This window comes from Sitophilus oryzae, unplaced genomic scaffold, assembly GCF_002938485.1.
Source record: "Sitophilus oryzae breed Bouriz unplaced genomic scaffold, Soryzae_2.0 scaffold_1536_pilon_pilon, whole genome shotgun sequence".
Taxonomy (NCBI): Eukaryota; Metazoa; Arthropoda; class Insecta; order Coleoptera; family Curculionidae; genus Sitophilus; species Sitophilus oryzae.
Genome location: NW_022146210.1, coordinates 2771744 through 2794481, shown reverse-complemented (window position 1 = coordinate 2794481; position 22738 = coordinate 2771744). Strand labels below are relative to the sequence as shown.

General features: G+C 32.0%; 1 protein-coding gene across 1 annotated transcript in view; it reads right to left on the bottom strand.

Annotated features, from left to right (window-relative positions):
- LOC115878887 (alkaline phosphatase-like) overlaps positions 1 to 22738 on the bottom strand; it is an 891059-nt gene that overhangs the window by 765543 nt on the left and 102778 nt on the right. The window contains exon 2 of the mRNA XM_030895492.1: positions 7238 to 7529. Coding sequence (XP_030751352.1) covers positions 7238 to 7343 — 106 coding nt within the window. The 5' untranslated portion in view covers positions 7344 to 7529. The remainder of the gene's footprint in view (positions 1 to 7237; positions 7530 to 22738) is intronic.

Sequence of the window (22738 nt, the reverse complement as noted above, 5' to 3'; positions counted from 1 at the left end):
ATAATGTTGAAGATTGCCAAAGGTATGTACTTCTATACTGTACTGTATATTATTTGTTAAAATCCTTCTTGCCTCTGTTCTGCAGTTATCAAACTTTCACTTTTTTAAAATATCGATATATTGAATGATGTAGATCTTTTGAGTTATAATCAATAGTTACCAACACAAGTAGTCACAGTCACCGGGAGTTCAAGCTTAACAGGTGAATGCCCAAAAGTTCCATTTCAAACGGATAGTATAAAAACGAAACAGACTCGTTAAAGGGTTAACTGAAGAGCATTCAAAAGAAGAATTGGGTTTTGCAAGTACTATGAGCTTTAGGGCTAGTGGAAGTAAAACTGAAACTCCATCGAAAGGCACTGAGATAAAAAAAATAATAGCTGCTCATACACGGAAAGGTCAGGCTTTCGGACTTGGCCTTGAGGCCGGGGCTTTTACTCAAATTACCATAGCGGAAATATATCCGCGGCGGACTTTGCTTTTTACGTAATCATATGGTATTTTGGGTGAATGGCCCGGTGTAATAAATGACACCAATAGTCAGTTCGGCAAGTTTCCTCAAGACAAAAACATCCAAATAATGTTCTAGTTAAATAAAGCATCACGATATGCTAAAGCCATAAAAAAATAAAGCTATAAGAATATATAAAGTCCTTGTGCTAGATCTACAATCAATAACAAATCTTTTTAAACTATATGCACCTAATAACACAGTAAAAAAAATCTTCCACTGGCGTTGTTAAGAACTATACAGTATTAAATAAGAAAAATAATATCCAAGAAAGTTGATTTGGCTTTATTCATCAAGAAGACCATGTCCTCAACATGCGTCTTTGCGTTGTATGCTATCGTTACACTCGCGAGGAATGTGTAGGACTATCTAAAGGGGATAACTTTTCATTTATTTGTTTTGAATATGAATGTGAGTTTACTAACTCGTTTTTTCTTTGAGATTTTATAGGTATTATACCCTTTTTTTATTCTGAAATTTAAGACAAACAAAACTTTTATAGCCTTCCGGTGTGTTTTTCTTCATCGAAATTACAACTGACGTTATTTGGGGCAAGGTGTTGTTAATAATTGCAACCGAATATATTTTTTTCACCAATTCAAATTCTTAGAGAAAATAAATCAAAATTAACTAACCTTGTCTTCTAATATACCTAGAGGAAATAATTAATAAAATTGAAACTATTTTGAAAAATATTAATAAGAGCCTACGTAAAAATTTAACATGGCGTTAATTTGGTCACTGACCTTATTAAAATCTGATAATTTTGATAAAATATGATATCAATATGCAATTATATCCCTAGAGTTTTCGTATAGCGATCAATTGATTATAATAATTAATTTTTAATATTCGATATAAATTAAACAACACATACGCAAATAATTAAAACATAATTTCTCTATTTAACTATAATAATTGTTTTTGAGGTTAATTTTCATATATCATATTATAAATCGGCCAAAAACGTGATTAGATATGAGTTATTAAATAACAAATAATATATGTTTTAAAACAGATATTCCAAATAATAGCATTATCAACATATATTGTATTTAACTAATTAAAGTCGAAAACAAACTCGAATACGATTTTGTAATAACAAGCGATCAATTTCTGATATATTTTTAGTTCATAAATATAACAATTAATATACTTTAAGTAAATGTAATTCTTGGTTTGAGGTCGGGTGTAAATATAAATATTTTAGAGATTTAATCCATTAGTTATTATTTATTGATAAAAATATAATAATTTCATAACGATTCGACCATTAACTTGATCTTTTTCATGATGAGTAATAATCTTCTACTTGTTCCATCTGTCAGAATTAATATAATATTTACATGTAAAAATAGTTAAAAATACAAAAATAAAACAATAATGACTTACCCTAAACGTAGATTTGTTACTTTTTGTTAAAACTTATCCTGATTTTTAAAAGTCAATATAATGTGCACACACAGACAACATATATACAGGTACATCATAGAATTTTAACTACTTTTAAGTAGCCCGATGGACGGCTATTCCAGCACTGCTTGTTATAGTTTACTAATGTTATTCGTCTCTTGTTTATCGTTTACCGCGTTGGTGTTTTTTATGGCTAATACAAAACTGAGTTTACAAATTGAAGTTGATAGATTTGTATATAGTTTGCTAAAAAAACATGAAAATAGGGCTAACAATAACAAAATATGACACTTTAAACTTGACGAAAAAAATTTCCGTTGCGTTTTCTTGCATCTGAGTGTATAATTTTTTTTTATAAAAAACCACTGTGTAAAATCCAAACGGAAACTAGCATATAATGCCAGTGGGTTTTTACCCGTAAACAAAATTTGCCCAATTTTTTTCAGTGGCGAAAAACCTAGAATTCTTTTCAAAAAATGAACTCGCCGCAAACGTATCGAAATTATTTACAATAAAATAATTATAATAAGAGCAAGTGTAACGTACAGATTAAATGAAATATATTAACATTATAATATGTGTATAATATCAAATAACTAAATGAAAATATGTATCTGCAAGTAAAAAATATATATAATTAGTATATAATACTAGTAGACTAATTAGTTAAATATGTTTCCTTAGATTGTCATAAAGTGTACACAATCTGTTCAGTTTGTGTCAAGAAAGTTCCTCCAAACACATATAACAAGAAAGTTTATCTTAAAGTGGTATTAAGCGGATGTAATGTGTCCAGGAGCGAGGTTTAATCCAGGACTATAAATTAAATGAATTAATCTTTACTCCAATTTAATTGAATTGTTATGAGTAAACATTTATTCCGTATAATGCTGAGTTGTAATTACTCTTTAAGACTTAAGTTCTGAATATACTTGGCAATATAAATAAGAAATGGATGATAGCTAATGGGAATATTGTTAAAGTTGGTACCTACACTTATTATTATATATTTACCTTACTTATTTACCTGTAAATGTAGTGTTAAAATTATAAAAAACTATTTAAAAATTATAATGAATTGGTCCAAACAAACGGCGTTCAAAAATTCCAATCCCATTCCGGGAGCTGCAATTTTTTTTAGCAAATTTCTTCATCTTTTTTGATTTTTTTTCTCAAATTAATTGTTTAGAAATTGTTTTCAGCGCCTTTTCGGGCTTATCCTAAAACTTTCTAGGTGACAATACGAATCGAATGACACCACATTCGAAATTTTCGGAAAATACTGAAAAATGTTACTAAAAATGATACATGTAAACTAGACTATCGCTGTAATGCACCATCCTGTAATCTATATTATAAAAGTGTACTAATTCACATCACACATTCAATACACAGATGATTTTTTTATCATAATGCGACAAACTACGATTCTCTTTTAAATTAAACCGTATGATAAGTATTAATATTTGTTATTTTACATGCAAAGCCAAGGCATTTTTTATCTTTTAATCAATTGCAAAATATAACATCAAAATATAGTTAAATTAAATTTTTAATGCAAACAAAAAGTGAAAAAAAAAAATGAATTATGTTTAAAAGCTCAATAAAAATACGATGGTTCAATTTCTTTTTATATATATTTATCTAATGATGTCGCTTTTTTATATTTCAGTATATTCCACCTTATGTTTTTAATATATCAAAACGCACACTGCATATATACTCTGTACATAAATCAACACAAGAATTTCTGCTTACTTGACACAGTAACTCAACTATTTAAACAGATCCCGTGGTACGTAAATTCTAACTATGCGAAAATATACGTAATTGCTTACATCTGTTAAAGGGGATATATCTTTAGCCCTGTTTGAAAGCAAGAAAAGGCTGTCTGTTAGTACAACGTATCCTCAGCGGTCTATTATCCTAACCAAAATATATACATTCCATTAAAAAATCCCTTAGGGATTATTTTGGTCAGTTTACTAAAAGGGGAAAGCTGCTCTAAATTGTAGATAAATTTGTATAAGTAAGTTTTACGGCATTCCGATTTTAGATTACTTTTTTCGCAGAAATGCATTCTTATTGAAGAATATTTTTTTAGATTAAACCTTCAAATAAAGTAAAAAGAATGGCATCAAAGACTGCAGCGGAATGGCGATAGATGATAGTTTTGAGGAACCTAGACGTCCTAGACGTCATTTACTTAAAAGTTAATTAATACCGTTCTAATTAATTAAAATGAAACTCAATGCAGCAAGGGCCTCTAAAAATAGCTCTAAAAATAGAGGCAAACAAGAGAAAGCGAAGAAAGACTCCAACCAAGCATTACCCGTCTATGACAAAGTTAAATTTTTTGGATTATTGTTCTATTAAAGCGTACTGAATATCGTTTTATGATTATTTAATACAGACTAGACCTTTCAGATTTAGGGAAGTATTAGACTATAAAATTTATTTGTTTTTATAAAAGAACTTTGATGAAAAGATTGTTAGTGTAAGGCCGGTACTAGGCCGCTGGTTGGTTGAAGTGGCGAGTGCGACCGCTTTTCAAACTCCAATTAGCAGAATTGCCGTTTTGATACCACTCACTCTGAGACCATATCCCTAGGGATGGAAAAGTTGAACTGTTAATTGTTTATAATCAATCGTAGCATTAAGGTAACGGGTGACTTCTGTTATGCTCTTCCTGGCAACATATTCAAGATTTACAAAGCTATAACCACCGAGGACACGGTTGCGAGTCCTATACAAAGCAGGACAGCGGCACAGGAAATGCAGAACCGATTTCCCTTCCTTCGGGTCCTTGCAGCTTCGGCAAACTTCGTTAAAAGGGAGGCCCATTCTCGCCGCATCATCGCCAGTTGGCCAGTGTCCCGTATCTACCGCCGTAAACCTGGTGATATCCTTACGCGACTTAGTTATGAGCTCTCCCGATTTCTTAAGATCGTATTTGGGCCAAGTTTTCCTGGCTATCCTGCAGGCGCTTAAAGTTTCCCATCTGCTGTTCGCCATAGATAGAAAATGGTAGTAAATGTCTGTTTTTATGGTATTGAGGGGAGTAAAAATTTCCTCTGATGCATCTAGCTCAAGGCACGATCCTCGCCTTGTAAGTTCATTAGCGCGTTCTTTCCCTTCGATGTTCTGTGGCCTGGAACCCAAAGCAAGGTTATATCATACCTACTTGCCATATAGGATCACTTGTCGTGCGTTTTCTTGACTATTTTGGAGGATATTGTAGAAGAGTTCAGCGCCAACATGGCTGCTTGGCTATCAGTAATTATTACCGTTTTCCGCCCATAGGGTGTCTCCTCGCTCAACCATTCACAGGCCTTCCAAATGGCAAGTATCTCTGCCTGGAAAACACTTGATCTATCCGGAAGCCTGTGAGAGCTTGCTATGTCTTCGAGAACACACCCGAGCCTACACCTGAATCAATCTTGGATCCGTCAGTGAATAGCGCAATATCAAATTCCTTCAGTAGTTTATGAGTCTCCCACTCCTTTCTGGTTGGAATTCTGACTAGAAAGTTTTTGCCAAGTTCCAACCTAGGTGTCAGAGAGTCTGATGGTCCAGCAATAATATCCTTCGGTAATCTTCCAAGAATACTACTGTGACCGTACTAGGCCGCTATTAGACTATAAATTTTTTGTCAAAGATTTTGATAGGCTCAGTTTAATCATCTGCTGATGATGCGAACATAGCTGATGAATGAACATACCAAACCAGTGCAAGCGTAAAAGTGCAAAAGTAAAAGATGTGGTGTATTATGGTGATTAGTGTATTATTTTGCTCTTGTAACAAAAGCTACCAACTCTCAACTGTAATGAAATTAGTTTCCAAAAATGTAATAATATACCAGATGTTCCGTTTAAAATAAGAAAGATGTGGTTGCATATTTCTTCAAATAATGCAAATTCTTTAGATAGGTGGAGCAGACGCCTTTATGTGAAAATCCAAACAAAAATCTCCGGTGCTTCATAAACGTCTAACGTATAATCGCCGTGAATCACCCTATACCAAGTGGTTCACCTCTATAACTTTTTTTTATTTTTTGCAGATTAAAAAAGGAGATTTGGTATGTTAGTTTATGAGAATAGATTAACGTATTCCATTCAATTCTTTTCAGCCACTTCTTGTTTTATCGGAAATGACTACAACTTTTGATTTTTAAATGACATCCGGGGTATTTGTTTACTTTATTCGGTAGAAAATGACACTCTCATCACATATCATATGTAATTTTTTACATCTTCACTTAGAATAAAATCGTATTTTAAATTTCAATCTAGAGTGCCATGGCTGTGTGTGTTAAAGATACTAATTTTTAATCAAGGACCCTTGAAAACATATATTTGATCGTCTAATGTTTTTACTGTTTTGTCCTGGCCGGTTAAAAGATGCCCAAATCGTATTTTTAATCATAATTTTTTCAAATGGAACGAGGGTGGCTCATTAGCATATTTGGAAAATACTATTAAGGTAGGCAACCTTAATAGTATTTTGTAGAGACATGAATTCTCCATTGAATATCGGAATAATATACTGGATGTTCCTTTTAAAGTAAGAGAGTAACATGCCTTTAAAGGTTAATTTTGTGTCAACCAATGTTAATTTTGTGTCACCCTGTATGACTTTTTGATTCAAGTTTTAATTTGATTTAAAGTACAATAGTTTATTTAACTACATATTATTAGGCTATGCCGGGTAAATTCGAATTTAGGTAGATTTTATTGTAATTTAAAAATTGTTCTTTATTTCTAGAAAATGTTAAATATGTCAAAAACCTTACATTTTAGTCATATACTTCTTTTATAAAACTCACCTTTATTTTTTCTCAGAATCCGAAAATCCAATTAATATATAGGGTGTTCCATTACAAAAAACACAACTTTGATATGTAACTTTTTTTGGGAACACCCTGTACAACTCTCCATATTTTTAGAAAGTGCTCTGAATTAACCTACATACGCTCACAAAATTTTATTTCAATACAAACTGTCGTTCTCCTTGGAGCCTCCGCGGCGTATGAGAGGCGTCACCCTGTATCTATTACGGTTTCCGAGATACCAATGCTTGTACCTCGAATTTGTAGCACCCTGTATAGAAGTCACCAGGACAGAAATTATCGATTTCAAAGAGCACTCTGACGCCTTTTGGTATAATGAATTTTTCGGTAATTGGTTCAAATAAAAATAAACCTATTTTAAAAATTCAGTTCAAATCTTAATTATCTTCGTCATCGCTTGATATTTCTATGCTTTTTTTGCTTCGCAAAAGATTAAGGAATAACAAAAAAGAACAAGCTCTTACCTTCCAGCTTCTCCTGTTGTTGATTTTTCGCTGAAACGGTCTTGGCTGAAGACAGTTCTAAAGTCAGGCACAAAATTGCCCACTTAATAAATACCCCGAGGTACATCGTTGTTACGACGAAACTGCTTATATACTATTGCACTGGCAAGATTTATCACATTTTTAAGTTTCACTGATGCGGAGTAAGAAGTTTTTCTGGTACGCCACGTTTAATTAATTATGTCCAGTAAAGAGCCTCCGGTACCGAACGCGATAATTTATGTTCTGTATGTTCCTATTTGAGTAGAAATTCCTGAAACAAAGAAAACAGTTAATTAGTTTATTCCATTCTATCATAAGCAGGAGTTCAGCAATTTCTCGTGTAAATTTTAACAATTTTTGAGATAAAATATTAAAATGTAATTTAAATTGCGTTTATTATCATTGTTAAGCACCATACCTGTTATATTTAAATAAATATTTTTATACTAGTGAGAAATACCGGCCTTTCTCACCTGGAGTGCCGATGTTCGTATATACGAAGAGTACAGTCAACACGCTTAGCCAAAAAAAATGTATTGAATAAATATAGTTTATAATTAATAGTTATATAATAAATACCACTTAATCTGGCAATAAGTGGTTATATAATAAATAAAAGGTGCCCGGCGGCGTAGAGGTACAGGCTCTCGTCTACCAATCCAAGGTAGTGGGTTCGAATCGTGCACACGGCATTTCATCAGCCGACTATTTTTATTAAATTAAAAATAGTTTTGGGTACCTAGGTCGACTCAGTCTTAAATAAGTACTTGAGATTCACAATCCTGAAGTAATAATAGGCGGTTGAAGCGTAATGCTAGCCACATTACCTTTATCTTAATTAAATCTATTACCTTTTTCAAAAGATACTAATTCTTAAGATAAAACTTTCGTAATGATATAAATTGTACAATAAAAAGTATGGAACTGATACAGAACGGAAGCTTACATATAGCGTCCATCCATACACAATAAAAAATACGGAATGAAATGGATATAGAATGGAAACGGAAGGTATAGTGAGAATCAACTTTAAGTGGTCTGTATTAGGTATTCCTACATGTAGGGGGCGCAACCAACATGCTTTTTAACTGTTTTGGGAAGTAATAACTTTTCGCCCGTACCTGTATTAAACTGCTAAGTAAAAAAATATACATTTCCGCCAATTTTTAGGTAAAAAAAGTATCTTGGTAAAAATCACTACGAGCAACTTTTCTAAAGATATTTGAAATGGAAATTATGGCATCACTGCCAAAAAATAAATATGTTAACTAAACTATCATCATCAATCACGTGACTAAAAGTTTATTTGGTATGAACTGTAGTTATTTGACGGAAGTAAAACATTTGGGAACATTTTTTTTTGTTATCTTAAAATTTTCTAGGAAAAAAATATGATATAAGTTTCCTTATAGTATACCTTTGGTTCAAAAAAATCCAGAAATTTTATTTTATAGTCTAAGTAACTATCTAGTAAAGATTGAAGTGGCGCTCTCTACAGCTAAGAATCATATTGACATCGAAATAAAATTTCTTATGTCAAAAAACACTCAGATACCAATTTTCATACAAATATCGACCTTATTCAGAAAGTATATGGTAAAAATCGAAATAAACATGAAACCTTTACACCCTTCTGGGAAACGAAGCATTTTGGGACATAAATTTATTCTAACTTTTTGCTTCTTTTTATCTCCAGAATTTGCTGTCGAAGTTTCCCGAATACAATTCGGACCACTCTGTTTTTTTTAGTTATGTATTTATTTTAAAGAAATCTTTAAAAAAACAATTTAAAATATTATAAAATTAATATTATTTTAGTTAACTAATTTAAATTAATCCGAGTACAAACGTAACATTCAACAAAGTTCTTTACAAACTTAAAAAACAGAACTGAATTTAATTAAATTACGGTGAAACAACTCATCATAATCAGAAGGCAATAAAGTGTTTTGAGTACCAGAATACTGATGGTTTAGGGAAAATTTAACTGTCTTTTCGTTATAACATAACATAATAATTTATTAAACAATGACACCGCACATTGTAGGTGAAAAACCACTGAAACATGGCTAAAAAAAATTGGAATTCCATTGGCTTTATTTATTTTGCTTACACAACGTTTCGGTCAGAAGTTTCACTGACCGTTATCAAGAGTTCACACTTGGCGGATCATTTTATAAAGACTTCCGTTTTTTTTATCACTAGAAGAAATTTTACAAAATAAAAAAAAATATTACCACCGCCTTGATCCAATGGAGACCGATTTATTTTAGTGGTATTATTTACAAATTTGCATAATGGACAAAAATGCTTTCAGTTTGTATCTATATATCATCTCCTCCTGTCGTTAAAATAGAACGTTAGCGGTTCATAATAGACGTATCTACTAAATGTTCTTGAAAAGTTGTAAATAGATATTTAAAATTTATAGTTATTTACTTTTTTTTGTTCTCTCTGTGTATTTGTTTTTGCTTCCTATGACGAGAGAAGATATGCCTCCTGAAATATTAGACAGTGCACACACGGGTCGTCTTAAACTCGAAGCGAAAGCTATAACGTTTTTTTAAACATTACCACTGCAAACGGGAACTTTTCATCGGAGAGCAGTCGTGGATACTATATTTCACTGGCGAAAAACTAATTAACAATAAAAAATCAAAAATATGAATATTGGGCGCCAGGCATGAACAGAGTAAGAAAACACAATTGTATATTACTTAAAACTAATGACTATATTTATTCACGATGGACTCTGATGGTAAATAACATTGTAAAATTATAATCATTATAGTGGTTATAACGTTATATGTCAAGAAAAGTTATGTTAAAAGTAATATCGTAATATTAAATATGTTCAATGAAAAAGACTATGGAAAAGTACAATATACCTAGATAAAGCTATTGAAAATATAAAAAGGTAGTATTACTTTAATTAATTTATTATATTTTATGCGATATTAAATCTGAGATATTGCAAGCCGTGGATTCTAGAATCTGTTCAGTTATTCATCTTTAAAATCACGCAATAGATATAGGTATACAGAAAGTAATACTATTACGAGATATGTTCGTAATGAAACCTAAGATCTAAATCATATTTTAAATACTAAACTGACATAAAAAGTTTAACCACTAGACGTAAAGCCTGTACGATATTATTCAAAACTGAAAATGTAGAACATAAAAACCAGAACCTAAATCTAAACTTAGCTGTTCATATTTAAGGCAATCCTGCTTCAAACAGTACAGCGTGAGTTGGGACTCGTCTCTCTGTACTCCCTCTCGGCTTCATCGTTGGCCAATACAAGGAAAGAGGCCAAAATGAGTACAGCATAAACCAATACAGCCGTACATACTAAGCTTAAAAACAGGAGCAAAGCAGCATGGGGCTTACAGTACATCCATACTGGGGCAATATAGGACACTGTCCGCACCTTCGACATCCGTCCATAGGAAAACTACCCGTATATAGGGCATCCGACCATAGGAATCACTACACTTATATAGGATAATGTCCGTACCTTGTACCCTAAAAATACGAAACTCTTGTTTAAAACCAAATAAGGTCTAATAAACAAAATAAACCTACCTCGAAATACTTCCGAGTGCTCAATAATAAACAAAGGCAATTGTCCTTTCTTCCATTCAACATTCTGGAGGACAAAGGCAAAAGAACGCCAATGTGCCAGCAAAATACAAATACAAGTTAAGTTCGGCCAATCCAAAACTCTAACCTAAAAATACTCAATAATAATATCGAATCTAAAAAAGATAAATTTCATGTTTGTCTGTAGCAAATAGCAGCTGATTCAGATTATGCAGCAAGATTTAAACAATTATCATTTTTCTAAGCCGGGTTGCTGATGGCGACAAACCGGCAAAACCAAAAGTGAGGTTATATCACGGGGAGCGGACCTTGAAAAATAAATGCCCACAGAGCAGCGCAGTGTTGTCGACCTGAGAACGTTAGAACTACGCCAAGCGTGTCTAATAAATTATTAGGCCTGAGCGATACGGAATCCGGTGACGATACGCCAGACATCATATATTATATATAAAAGACATGTAACAAACTAAAAACGTTACAAAGCGTTTCAATTCTACTTCCTACGTAAATAATAGTAAGTTCACGAACGTGTCGTTTGGCAGTCGAACCGGAGTTGATGTGATTGATACGGTTACTAAGTATTACGGTTTTACAGTATTACGGTTTACTAAGTATTACGGTATACGGTTACTAAGTATTGATACGGTACTTACTATACGAAGGTAGAGTAGAGGGACATTCGCTTGGAGTTCGAGACGCTTTCGCTTCGAAAACCAGACGACCCTTGTGCAGACGCTCTAAGAGTTTCTTGTCCGCTTTAGGCATTTTTTTGTAGCGAAAAACGCAGAGGTCTTTTCAATAATTTATTTTTATATTGGAATTAATTATAAAGAAATTCAATTCAGTTGAAATTGGCATTAATATCATTCATCAATAGAAAAACTTTCCTACATGGGAGTTTTTCATTAGAGGTATCTTTTAAAATCTTCTTGTTTTATGTAACTCGAAGGATAAGCAAAGAAAGTTATGCATTTTTAAAACCATTGTATTATATGCTGTAACTCTGGGAACAATAATTTATTTCATGTAGAATGTTATTTAATATCTTAATAATTAAATTTATTCCCATTTGCCATATCTTGCATGTCAGCATATACTTTTGAAGCAGATTTTTTTAACTCAAAAGTAAAATTACATAAATATTTCAACCTTTTCGCGAGAAGAACAAAGACTCAAAATTATATGTACGGGAGTCGTCAGCAGAAAGATATTCCGGCAAATGGAATAAATTTTGGACTGAGCCTTTTCATTTAATAAGCGGCATAATTGTATATTTAAATCGCATTCGCAATTTTTAGGTTTATTTTTCTTCGTGAAAATAATTGGCATAATATTAAGGGAAATACCAACGAAAATTAATATGGAAGAAGAACGCGAATACGAACGTTAACTTTAAAAAACAGTATTCAAAACGATTCTTTTTTCTCAAATTCGTCGAAAAATGTACTTAATATCGTTATAATAGTTCTAACGTATACTTTACCAAAGTATCAAGAAACATAAATAAAATAAACATTTTATTAATTATTTACTAAATAATAAAGTTTCGCTTATTGGAAAAGTCTTATATTCGCCATGGTCACAATTTTGATAGTACTAAAAAAAATGCAAACACTACATTTTATTAAACGTAAATAACTGCAGAGGGTACTAAAACTTGTAATGTTTATAATAAGAAAGAAGAATAATAAGTAACAACAATAATCTCCGATGAGATATATTCAGACTGAAACAGCTGAGTTGCAAATGTCAAAGTACCTAAAAATAATATTTTAGTAATATATTAGTATCCTAAGGTAACATTTGAGGACAAATATATGCATTAAATTTCGGTACTTCGATAGTATCTCTGTTTTTGTTGTTTATCACAGGTTTTATTTGTGTTATTTATTGCCTAGTAACATTAAAAATTATCATCTTAGTGAGATGACCCGCCTATTTAAAAATAAACATATTTCTTTGAATTCAATACATTCAGTTTTCACCGCCACTCTGTATATATAAAAAAAATTGTGTGTGCACTATATGCGCGTATTTGAAGTGAAACTTCTTTTTTTTCCTAGGCATCGATCACCAGGATCATTAGCCATATACAACTCGTTATTGTTAACAATAATGCAATTACAGGGATCTATCTCAATATCTTTAAGGGATTCAATCTTACAACACCGACATATACATTTCAAATTGAGTGACAAAAGGATAAAAAACTAAACACAAAAAAAATAGACAACAAAAAACAAACAATAAGAAAAATAGGTAATTATTTACATCACAGTATCACAGTTGGATTTAAGTATCACAGACGAGTATCACGGTTGGTGGTATATATTAATATCTTTCATAAATTTCAAAATATTTTTTAATTTTTTCTTCTTCAGTTAAATTATCACGAATTTCACCACGTATATCGAATCTATTCCTTTCTACCGTATATTGAGGACATCCACATATAATGTGAATTACTGTCAACTCAACATACACATTGGAGGTATTTTTCTGTTAAGCAGATATGCATGAGTCACCGCATTATGCCCAATACGAAGATGATGCACTCTGGATTCATCCGCTCGTCCTAGTGCAAGACGTAAGGATGGGGTTGACGGATCCTGTTTTATTGCGCAAAGCTTTGAAGGTGTACCTGCCCACTCATCCTGCCATTCCCTTTCTGTTCTTTTATGCAGTAGAACTTTAAGATCATATTTACTAATATAATGGAAATCAATGGTATCTCTTCTAGCAGCTTGCTGAGCAGGTTCATCTGCCATTTTGTTGCCAAGTATATTAGTGTGGCTTGGGACCCATACAAACGTGAGTTTGTTTCCCTTTTCGCTGCACTCTCGAATAAGCGTCTGAATTTTTTGTTTTAGAGGATCATGGACAAATATGTCATTAATTTTAGACCCGATCTCTAAAGAGTCAGAAACAATTAAAACTCTAAATTGATTATATTCGTCGATGACATAGGATAAGGCTTTCCAGATCGCAAAATGTTCTGTGAAGAAAGCTGAGGCTTCATGTCTCAAAGTCCATTGGAAAGCTGACCCGTTTGAAAACCCCTGAAAATTCTTACTAACAGCCATTAAATTGGAGAATTTGACGGATATAGAATGCAGTTTTAATATAAATGTTATTTTCAATTTATTTCCGTAATATGTACAGGGTGGGTCAAATTCGACACTTTTAAATGGAAACACCCTTTTCTATAGGAGATAGACAAAAACTAATATCGGTGTCTGGAGCTCAATTTTTTGTCAAAAACATGATGGTGAAAACCGCATATCGATATCTGTTACCGTTTCGGAGTTACGGGGTGTTTTTCAAAAATATGCATTTTTAACAAATCGCTGTAACTTTTTTGCGAGGGGTGTCTCACTATTGGAATTACATGTACATTTTCTTGGCAGTCGCTGGCAGTCATTGGCAGTCTTATGGCAGTCGCCTATAATAATTACATGGCAGTCATAGGCAGTCTTCTTCATAGTCATTGGCAGTCGCTTAGCACTGGAAGGATATTTTGACAGTACGTGTACATTTTTTACCCGAGTGAGACACCCCTCGCTTTTTTGCTATGGAAAATTTTGTATTTTTATGAAAACATTTCCAAAGCACCTTTTTACGTAGAATTTAATGGTTTATGTATAATTTTTTTAAAATCAATAATTTAAGAATTATCAACAGAAAATTTGATTTTTTATATGGGACACCCTGTATATTTTTAATTTATTGAAAAGAATTTAAAATTACCTTTCCAAAAATATAACGCACTTGATATTTTGCTCGATTCCTCTTCGAGATATAACCTATATAAAAATTCGCCCGCTTTAAATAAGTAGGCTTTGAACTGCACGGGCTGTAATGCAAAAAAAATCTAGCTGTGAACATCAATTAAAACGAAAATAATATTTGCTATGAGAGATGCAGAATTTTATAACAACTTAAAATATATTTAACCAACACCAACACATTTAAACTATATCTAATAACAATAAAAATAAATAGCAAACCAAGACATGAGATTTTGCTACAGGTGTTCGACATATCGACCGTCTTCTGTTATCGACAGACGGGGCAGTTTTAAACATTTCTCGCGGAATTCATTAACTCAGTGGGGGTGAAAGATACCCTTTCAGAACTGCTAAGTATTTTCAATTCTTGTCTATAATTATACGGAAGAATAAGGAACCTTTATTCTTACGCAAATATATCCATAGGATTAGATCCATGGGCACTAAGTCAGGTGGACTCGACGGCCAACGGCTGGGATCTTGGTTAGCTATCCAATTATTCTTGAAATTGGCTGCAAAAATTTGCTGATAACTTCAGCGTTCACAGGCGGTGCGTCGTCTTGCTGGAAAAATATGTTTTCGAGTTCCATTAAGGGCATATCATCAATAAGGAGTTCAAAGCCCACTAGTTAAAAGTGGCGAACTTTCTGTATTTCGAAGAGGATTATAACAAAATATCAAGTGTGCTATATTTTTTGAAAGGTAATTTTAAATTCTTTTCAGTTAATTAAAAATATAGAGTGTGTCCCAAATAAAAAATCAATTTTTCTTTTGATAACTCTTAAATTATTAATTTTAAAAAATATCTACTTAAACCATTAAATTCTACGCAAAAAGGTGCTTTGGAAATGTTTTCATAGAAATACAAAATTTTCCATAGCAAAAAAGTTACAGCGATTTGTTAAAAATGCACATTTTTGAAAAACACCCGGAACTCCGAAACGGCAACGGCTATTGATGTGCGGTTTTCACCATCATGTTTTTGATGAAAATTGAGCTCCAGACACCGATATTAGTTTTCGTCTATCTCCTATAGAAAAGGGTGTTTCCATTTAAAAGCGTCGAATTTGACCCACCCTGTACATTTTGTTTCCTCATTAGCCTGCAAATTTTGTGTAATACCACCCAAAATACACGCTTTTCTGCAAATGCCTAATAATGTTAACGTTTAAATTTATTAAAGAAGAGAAAAAAATTTATAACTAACCAATAACTCGTATTTCTATTTATAGTGGTTTACAGCAATTTTGTTAAATTATACGAATATTCTCAATTATTATTGGTTTCAAATAAATATGACGATGTCCTTCAATGAAAATGCGAGTTGCTTAACTCTAATAATTCTAATTTTGAGCTAGCAAATGAGCTATATGCTTTACCTAGACCGTTATTCATAAGCTACAAACCTATCGATAAAAATATGCATAAAAATTTACTTCTTAGCACACAACCAGAGGATATTTATTAGTACCCAGGTAGAGTATCAATTTAAATCAAATGTTTTTTGGTGTTTGAGCGATTCTTACCACTTTTTTTCTATGGTCATGGTCAAGGTCATGTCGTGTCAAGGCCGTAGTGTGATAGAGTGTTAGGTAATAGCTCTAGACTACCGTTCGAGACGCATTGGTGTTATTTTGGTTTGTAACTTTTGGTTATTGTGATAAAAGAGGTTATTAAAGGTAAAGTAAATGTTTTCTCATTATTTAACTAATGTTAACTAAATCATATTATTTTGTTTTTCTATTCTAATAATCTGTGCTAAAGCTTTTCCTTATTTATTTGATCTGACAAAAGCATTAGGTATAGAACATGTTTAATGGAATCGATTTATGGCTGTGAATAATTTCAATTAAAAAGTAATCTTAACACTGTCGTTTACTGTCAATTGTGCCGATGTTTGTGGTACAGTGTGACAATAAGGGCCTTGTTTAACATTTTCTATCATGACTAGGCGAATATCTTAGCAACCAAAAGAGCAACCAAAAAAACAAATAGAATAACTCATAGTCTAAAAATATTTGCACCGAACCTTTAACATTAGCTTCCAGACTCGAAGCCAGGGACCTTAGTACTGGCGTGTGGGGACCTGCTAAACTAACACAAAACTATTCAGTTTTGAATATAATAAATGTGGCCTATTTTGAATGTATTAAACTACAAACCTTGCTACAGGGACAGTTTCTGTATTATTATTATTTCTCTCTTATTAAAATTGAGAACAGCATAGGTGGATTCTTTGGAATCGTGATCAAGGTTTTCTCTGTCGTGCTCTTTTACTTGTGTATTCCAGGCAGTGTATGGTACACTTAATAATATATTTTCGTACTTTTATGCCTAGGCGTTGAAATTACTTTTTTGTATTGTCAGCCACGTCGCAAAAATTAATACTTACATTTGAAAAAAAAATGTTTCGCCAATACTGACAAAATGAAAATTATAATCAAACGGACTCAAAAGAAGTAATTGGTGGGAGGAGGCAAAAGAGGGGTAATAATATAATAAATACACATATTAAATTACTTTTTAATTAGTGCTCTATACCGTGTGGTGCATCGGAACACGGGACATAGGAAATCCCATGTAAATTTTGAAAATGTTAAATATTGATGTACAGGGTGAGTCAAATTCGACGCCTTTAAAGGAAAACACCCTTTCTATAAGAGATATATGAAAACTAATATTGGTGTCTGGAGCTCAATTTTTATCAAAAACATGGTGGTGAAAACCGCACGTCGATATCTGTTAGCGTTTCGGAGTTACGGGGTGTTTTTCAAAAATGTGAATTTTTAACAAATCGCTGTAACTTTTTTGCTATGGAAAATTTTGTATTTTTATGAAAACATTTTCAAAGCAACTTTTTACGTAGAATTTAATGGTTTAAGTATAATTTTTTTAAAAATTAATAATTTAAGGGTTATCAACAGAAAAATTGACTTTTATTTGGGACACCCCGCATATTTTTAATTACCTAAAATAACTTAAAATTACCTTTCCAAAAATATAGCACACTTGATATTTTGTTATAATCCCCTTAGAATTTTTAAAAGTTCGCCACTTTTAACGAGTAGGCTTTGGACCCCTTATTGATGATATGTCCCTAATGGAACTCGAAAACATATTTTTCCAGCAAGACGAGGCACCGCCTCAGAACGCTAATGTTATCGGCAAATTTTTGCAGCCAATTTCAAGAATAATTGAATACCATACCGTTGGCGATCGAGGCCGCCGGACTTAGTGCCTATGGATCTAATCCTATGGATATCTTTGCGGAAGAATGAAGGTTCTTATTTTTAAATTGCCCGTATAATCTAGACAAGAGTTAGAAATATTTTTTACTTAAGTTACGAGAGGGTATTTTTCACTCCCACCGAGATAATGAATTCTGCGAGAAATGTTCAAAAATGGTTCCGTCATAAGACGGTCGATATGTCGAACACCTGTAGTAAAATCTCATGTCTTGGTTTGCTATGTATTTTTATTGTTATTAGATATAGTTTAAATGTGTTAATGTTGATTAAATATAGCTTCAATTGTTCTAAAATTCTGCATCTCTCATTGCAAATATTATTTTCGTTTTAATTGATGCTCACAGCTAGAATTTTTTTGCATTGCAGCCGGCGCCGTTCAAAGCCTACTTATTTAAAGTGGGCGAATTTTTATAAACTCTATATCTCGAAGAGTAGTCGAACAAAATGTCAAGTGTGCTATATTTTTGAAATGGTAATTTTAAATTTTTTTCAATAAATTAAAAATATACAGATTGTCCCATATAAAAAATCAAATTTGATGTTGATAATTCTTAAATTGTTAATTTAAAAAAAATATATACTCAGACCATTAAATTCTACATAAAAAGGAGCTTTGGAAATGTTTTCATAAAAATACAAAATTTTCCATAGCAAAAAAGTTACAGCGATTTGTTAAAAATGCTCATTTTTGAAAAACACCCCGTAACTCCGAAACGGTAACAGATATCTATGTGCGGTTTTCACCGTCATGTTTTTGATAAAAATTGAGCTCCAGACACCAATATTAGTTTTCGTCTATCTCTTATAGAAAGAGGTGTTTCCCTTTAAAAGCGTCCAATTTGACCCACCCTGTACAGATGCACCACGCGCTATAAATAATTCATGACTTGGAAATATCCTTATTTACAACTAATTAAACGTTTTATGTTATTTCCCTGGTAATATAAAGTATTAATCTCAACCTACAGAACATACCTATATGATTGAATAGAAGGATACTGTGGCAAAATTTATGGGGTAATACAAGAGGCCCGTAGATTTATATCCAGGCCCTCTCTAAAATTTATAGCACCGATAGTAAATTAACAGAGCGCTTTAAAATTTATTATGTGAAAACGGATCCATAGAAATCAGAGTGCATAACAAAACAGTTATTAATGTTTATGTTTTATAATTTGGTAATAACAAACAAAATAACAACATAATTATTATATTAAATAAACCGTAACCATTTATATTTAATGTATTGTCCAGTACTACTTTAAATTAAAAAAAATATATATTTGTAGACACATATTGTAGACTTGTTTCTATTTGTATAAAATCACTCTTCTTTGAAATTATTTGATCCCGTATTGAATTATCCCGTGGTTTAAAAATAATTTTCAAGAATGTCAATTATACATAGGACATAGAACTAACTACTACGTATTTTTGAAATCAAAATAAGTTCAGTTATTGTATTTTTATTTTTACTTTATATTTTCACGTACTAAATACTAGAAGGACCATTTCACGAAAGAAAAATCTTTCGTCGGTTGAATTGGAAAATATTTATACTAACATTTATGTAAGGGTATGTATGGGCTACTTTTTACCCTTCTTGTACTTTTTCTTGTTTTTCATAAAAATCAAATGTATGTTTAAAAAGCACTTAATGTTAAAAGCAAAACATAGACACCCAAAATCTCAATCAAATCGGAATAACGATTATTAAAATATCTGAAAAAATGTGTTTCATTTTTTTAAGTTTGATGCCCTCTAACAGGCAAACGAAGCACTTTTGTATAGAGGTAAATTGTGTCCAATGAACTTATTTTGATTCCAAAAATACGTACTAGTTCTATATCCACGGAATATTGGGACACCCTGTATAGTACAACTATTAGGCAATACTAAAAACACTATTAGTCAATACTTAAAACACCTCCACTAGAAAGGTCGGGAATTTATAAAATTTCCTGTAAAGATTGTAACCAAATATATACTGGGCAAGGTGGAAAATCAATATTAACTAGATTTTAAAAAAATTGGCGCCGGGAGGCACGTATAGCCGCCCATACTTGATATTTTTTTTAATCTCAAAAACTGCGACTTTGACTGATTTTGATGTTATTACAAATTTTGTTGCAAATATTATTCCTAATCTTAAATTGAAAACCGCGTTTCGCTAGCTACTGTAATTTTAGAGTTACGATTTTTTAAAATTTTTAACCCCCTCCCATACCCCCTTTCCATACCCCCTTACCATACCTGTCGGTATGGTCGGCTAATAAATTCATATGCTCAGATAAGATAATTATGGTATAACGGATAAATCTTGCGTTGCTCAACAGATTTCCAATAAATATCATTGTACAGATGTCAATAGCATAATTTAAAACTAATTAAACTAGTGTCAAATTACAGGCAATTAAATACATCTGATAACATCAAAATAAATAAATATAAAGATAATATGAATAGAGACAATGCTCCAATTCCTTCAAGTTCTTTGTTCCTATAGCTCTAGTCTCTTTGAATTTTTTACGCTCGATTGGTTTTGACTCGTTTGGATAATTTTTTCACACTTCATCAGTACCAACCGCTCAATTTGTAGATATTAGTTTAGTTTGAATCATGCTGATGATGCTAACATGGTTAGCGATTCCCACGTCCGATGTTTGATTGTAAAATGCGTTCGTGTATTGTAGTTCTGTAAGAAAATTTACAAAATAAAATAGCTATTTTTTTAAAAGACTGCTGCGTTAATCCAACGGAGACCAGTACTGCTTGTCAGCAGTGATGTTAAAATCATAATAACTCCAACGGTTTTTTATAGACATATCTGATAAAAAACTAAAGTTTTCTCGAATAGTTGTATTTAGATATTTTAAAAAGTTTTTTCTTCGTTCTTTGTGTTTTTTGCTAAAAAGCTAAAATTTGCTTATTATTAAATTTGTTTATTAGTAAATCACTGCTGAGCAGCTGGTCTCCGTTGAATTAACGCCAGCAGTAATTTCAAAAAATAACTATTTTATTTTGTAGATTTTCTTACAGTGGCGAAATACCCATAGGACATGATTGAAGAGATGAATCCGCCACAGAGGTACAGACATTTTTACCAATGGTTACAACCCCCTAACTGTAGCTTTTAATAAAGTATTTGAAACTTATCCATTCTGATGTCACGGAGATTGACAAGTACGAATAATAAAAGAATGTTAATCATATACGCACAAGTTATGATCACATCACTGAGATTGTTTCCTTTAGTTTTGTAACACTTTTTATAATTAATATTATAATTTTACAAACATAATAGTGTCGTTTTCCTGAATGTCTATTAGAGTTAGAAAATATAATCTTCTATTGTATATACGTTCTGAAAAAATTGTAAAATAAATCTTCAGTATAAGTATAATCCTAAATAATCGTGATTAGCTCGGCAAAATTGGAGGACGATTAAACTCATACAAAATAAAATACAAATAATGTAAAACTAAAGAAAAACTGGCTGGCACCTACGCTTTGAAATGTAGAGCATGATAACAATGCTCAATAATTCTGGAGTAGGGACCTTAGAGATTACATGGAGGTGTGAAGATTAATGTTTGTGTGGGGGTGGATGATTCTTGATAAAGCGAGAACAATGAATAATTCGTGGCGGGAGATAAAATTTGATTCGATTGACATAAACAAATTTAGAGTTTTAGTACTTTATGCAATATTAGACATACGCAGTAAAAAGTGATTAGTCTGTGTTAAAGTAATCAAATATCGCTTCAATGTAGACGCAACATATATTATATATATTTTTTATGAATACAATGTACCTATTTCAAATAAAATATTATTTAGAAATAGGAAAGTTGGTATACCTAATAATAGAAGCTTTAAATACCTACATTTAATTATTTGAACACAATTCACTATTTTTTAATCAAAACTAGTAAGCGTTATTCTAGCTGGCGAAAATATGGAATTTTATGTTTGATTTGGTTAGTATCACAAATTATATTTGACAATAAGCTTCATAAATTATAAATTAATTAAGTTTCGGGTTTATTTTTGATTGGTGCCTTCTAACGGACAAACCAAGCACTTTTGTATAAAGGTAAATTGTGTACAATTGACTTATTTTGATTGAAAGCATGCGTAGTATGGAGTAGTTCTATGGTCAAGGAATATTAGAACTACCTGTAAATTTTGTAGGTCTGCTTTGGAAATAAGAATTTTCAAAAAAAAAGTTCTCAAAATCTATGCGATGTAGCGTTTTTTTTAAAGAGAAAAAAATGTAGTAAATACTAAGAGGACCGTTTTACGAAAAAAGAATTTCTACTGAAATTTATATAGGGGTGGGGGTAGTCTACAGTCTTCCAGTAATTTTTCATATTTTTGTGAGTCAAATGGTAAAGTGCTTAGCAAAACATAGGTACCCCAAATCACATTCAAATCGGAATAAAGGTTCTTAAAATATCTTATAATAAAAAACAAAATGTGTTTATTTTGCTATTGAAGCACTTTTGTATAGAAGCAAATAATTGTGTCCAATGAACTGAATGAATTCCAAAAATACGGAGTAGTTCTATATCCATAGAATATTTGAGCACCCTGAATTAGACCTGTTCGGTGCTGAGATTTGAACACCGGTGTTAGGTGTTGATGACCACCGGTGTTTCAGTCGGTGTACCAGTGTCAACACAAATACCGGTGTTTATTTCAGCACCGGTATTTATTTCGACACAGGTGCCCATCAACGACACCGGTGTTTATCTTGACATCCTCAACACCGGTATCGCGATGAACAACGGTGTCGGTTTCGATGTCGATGGTGCCGTTTATTTGTTTTTTTTTT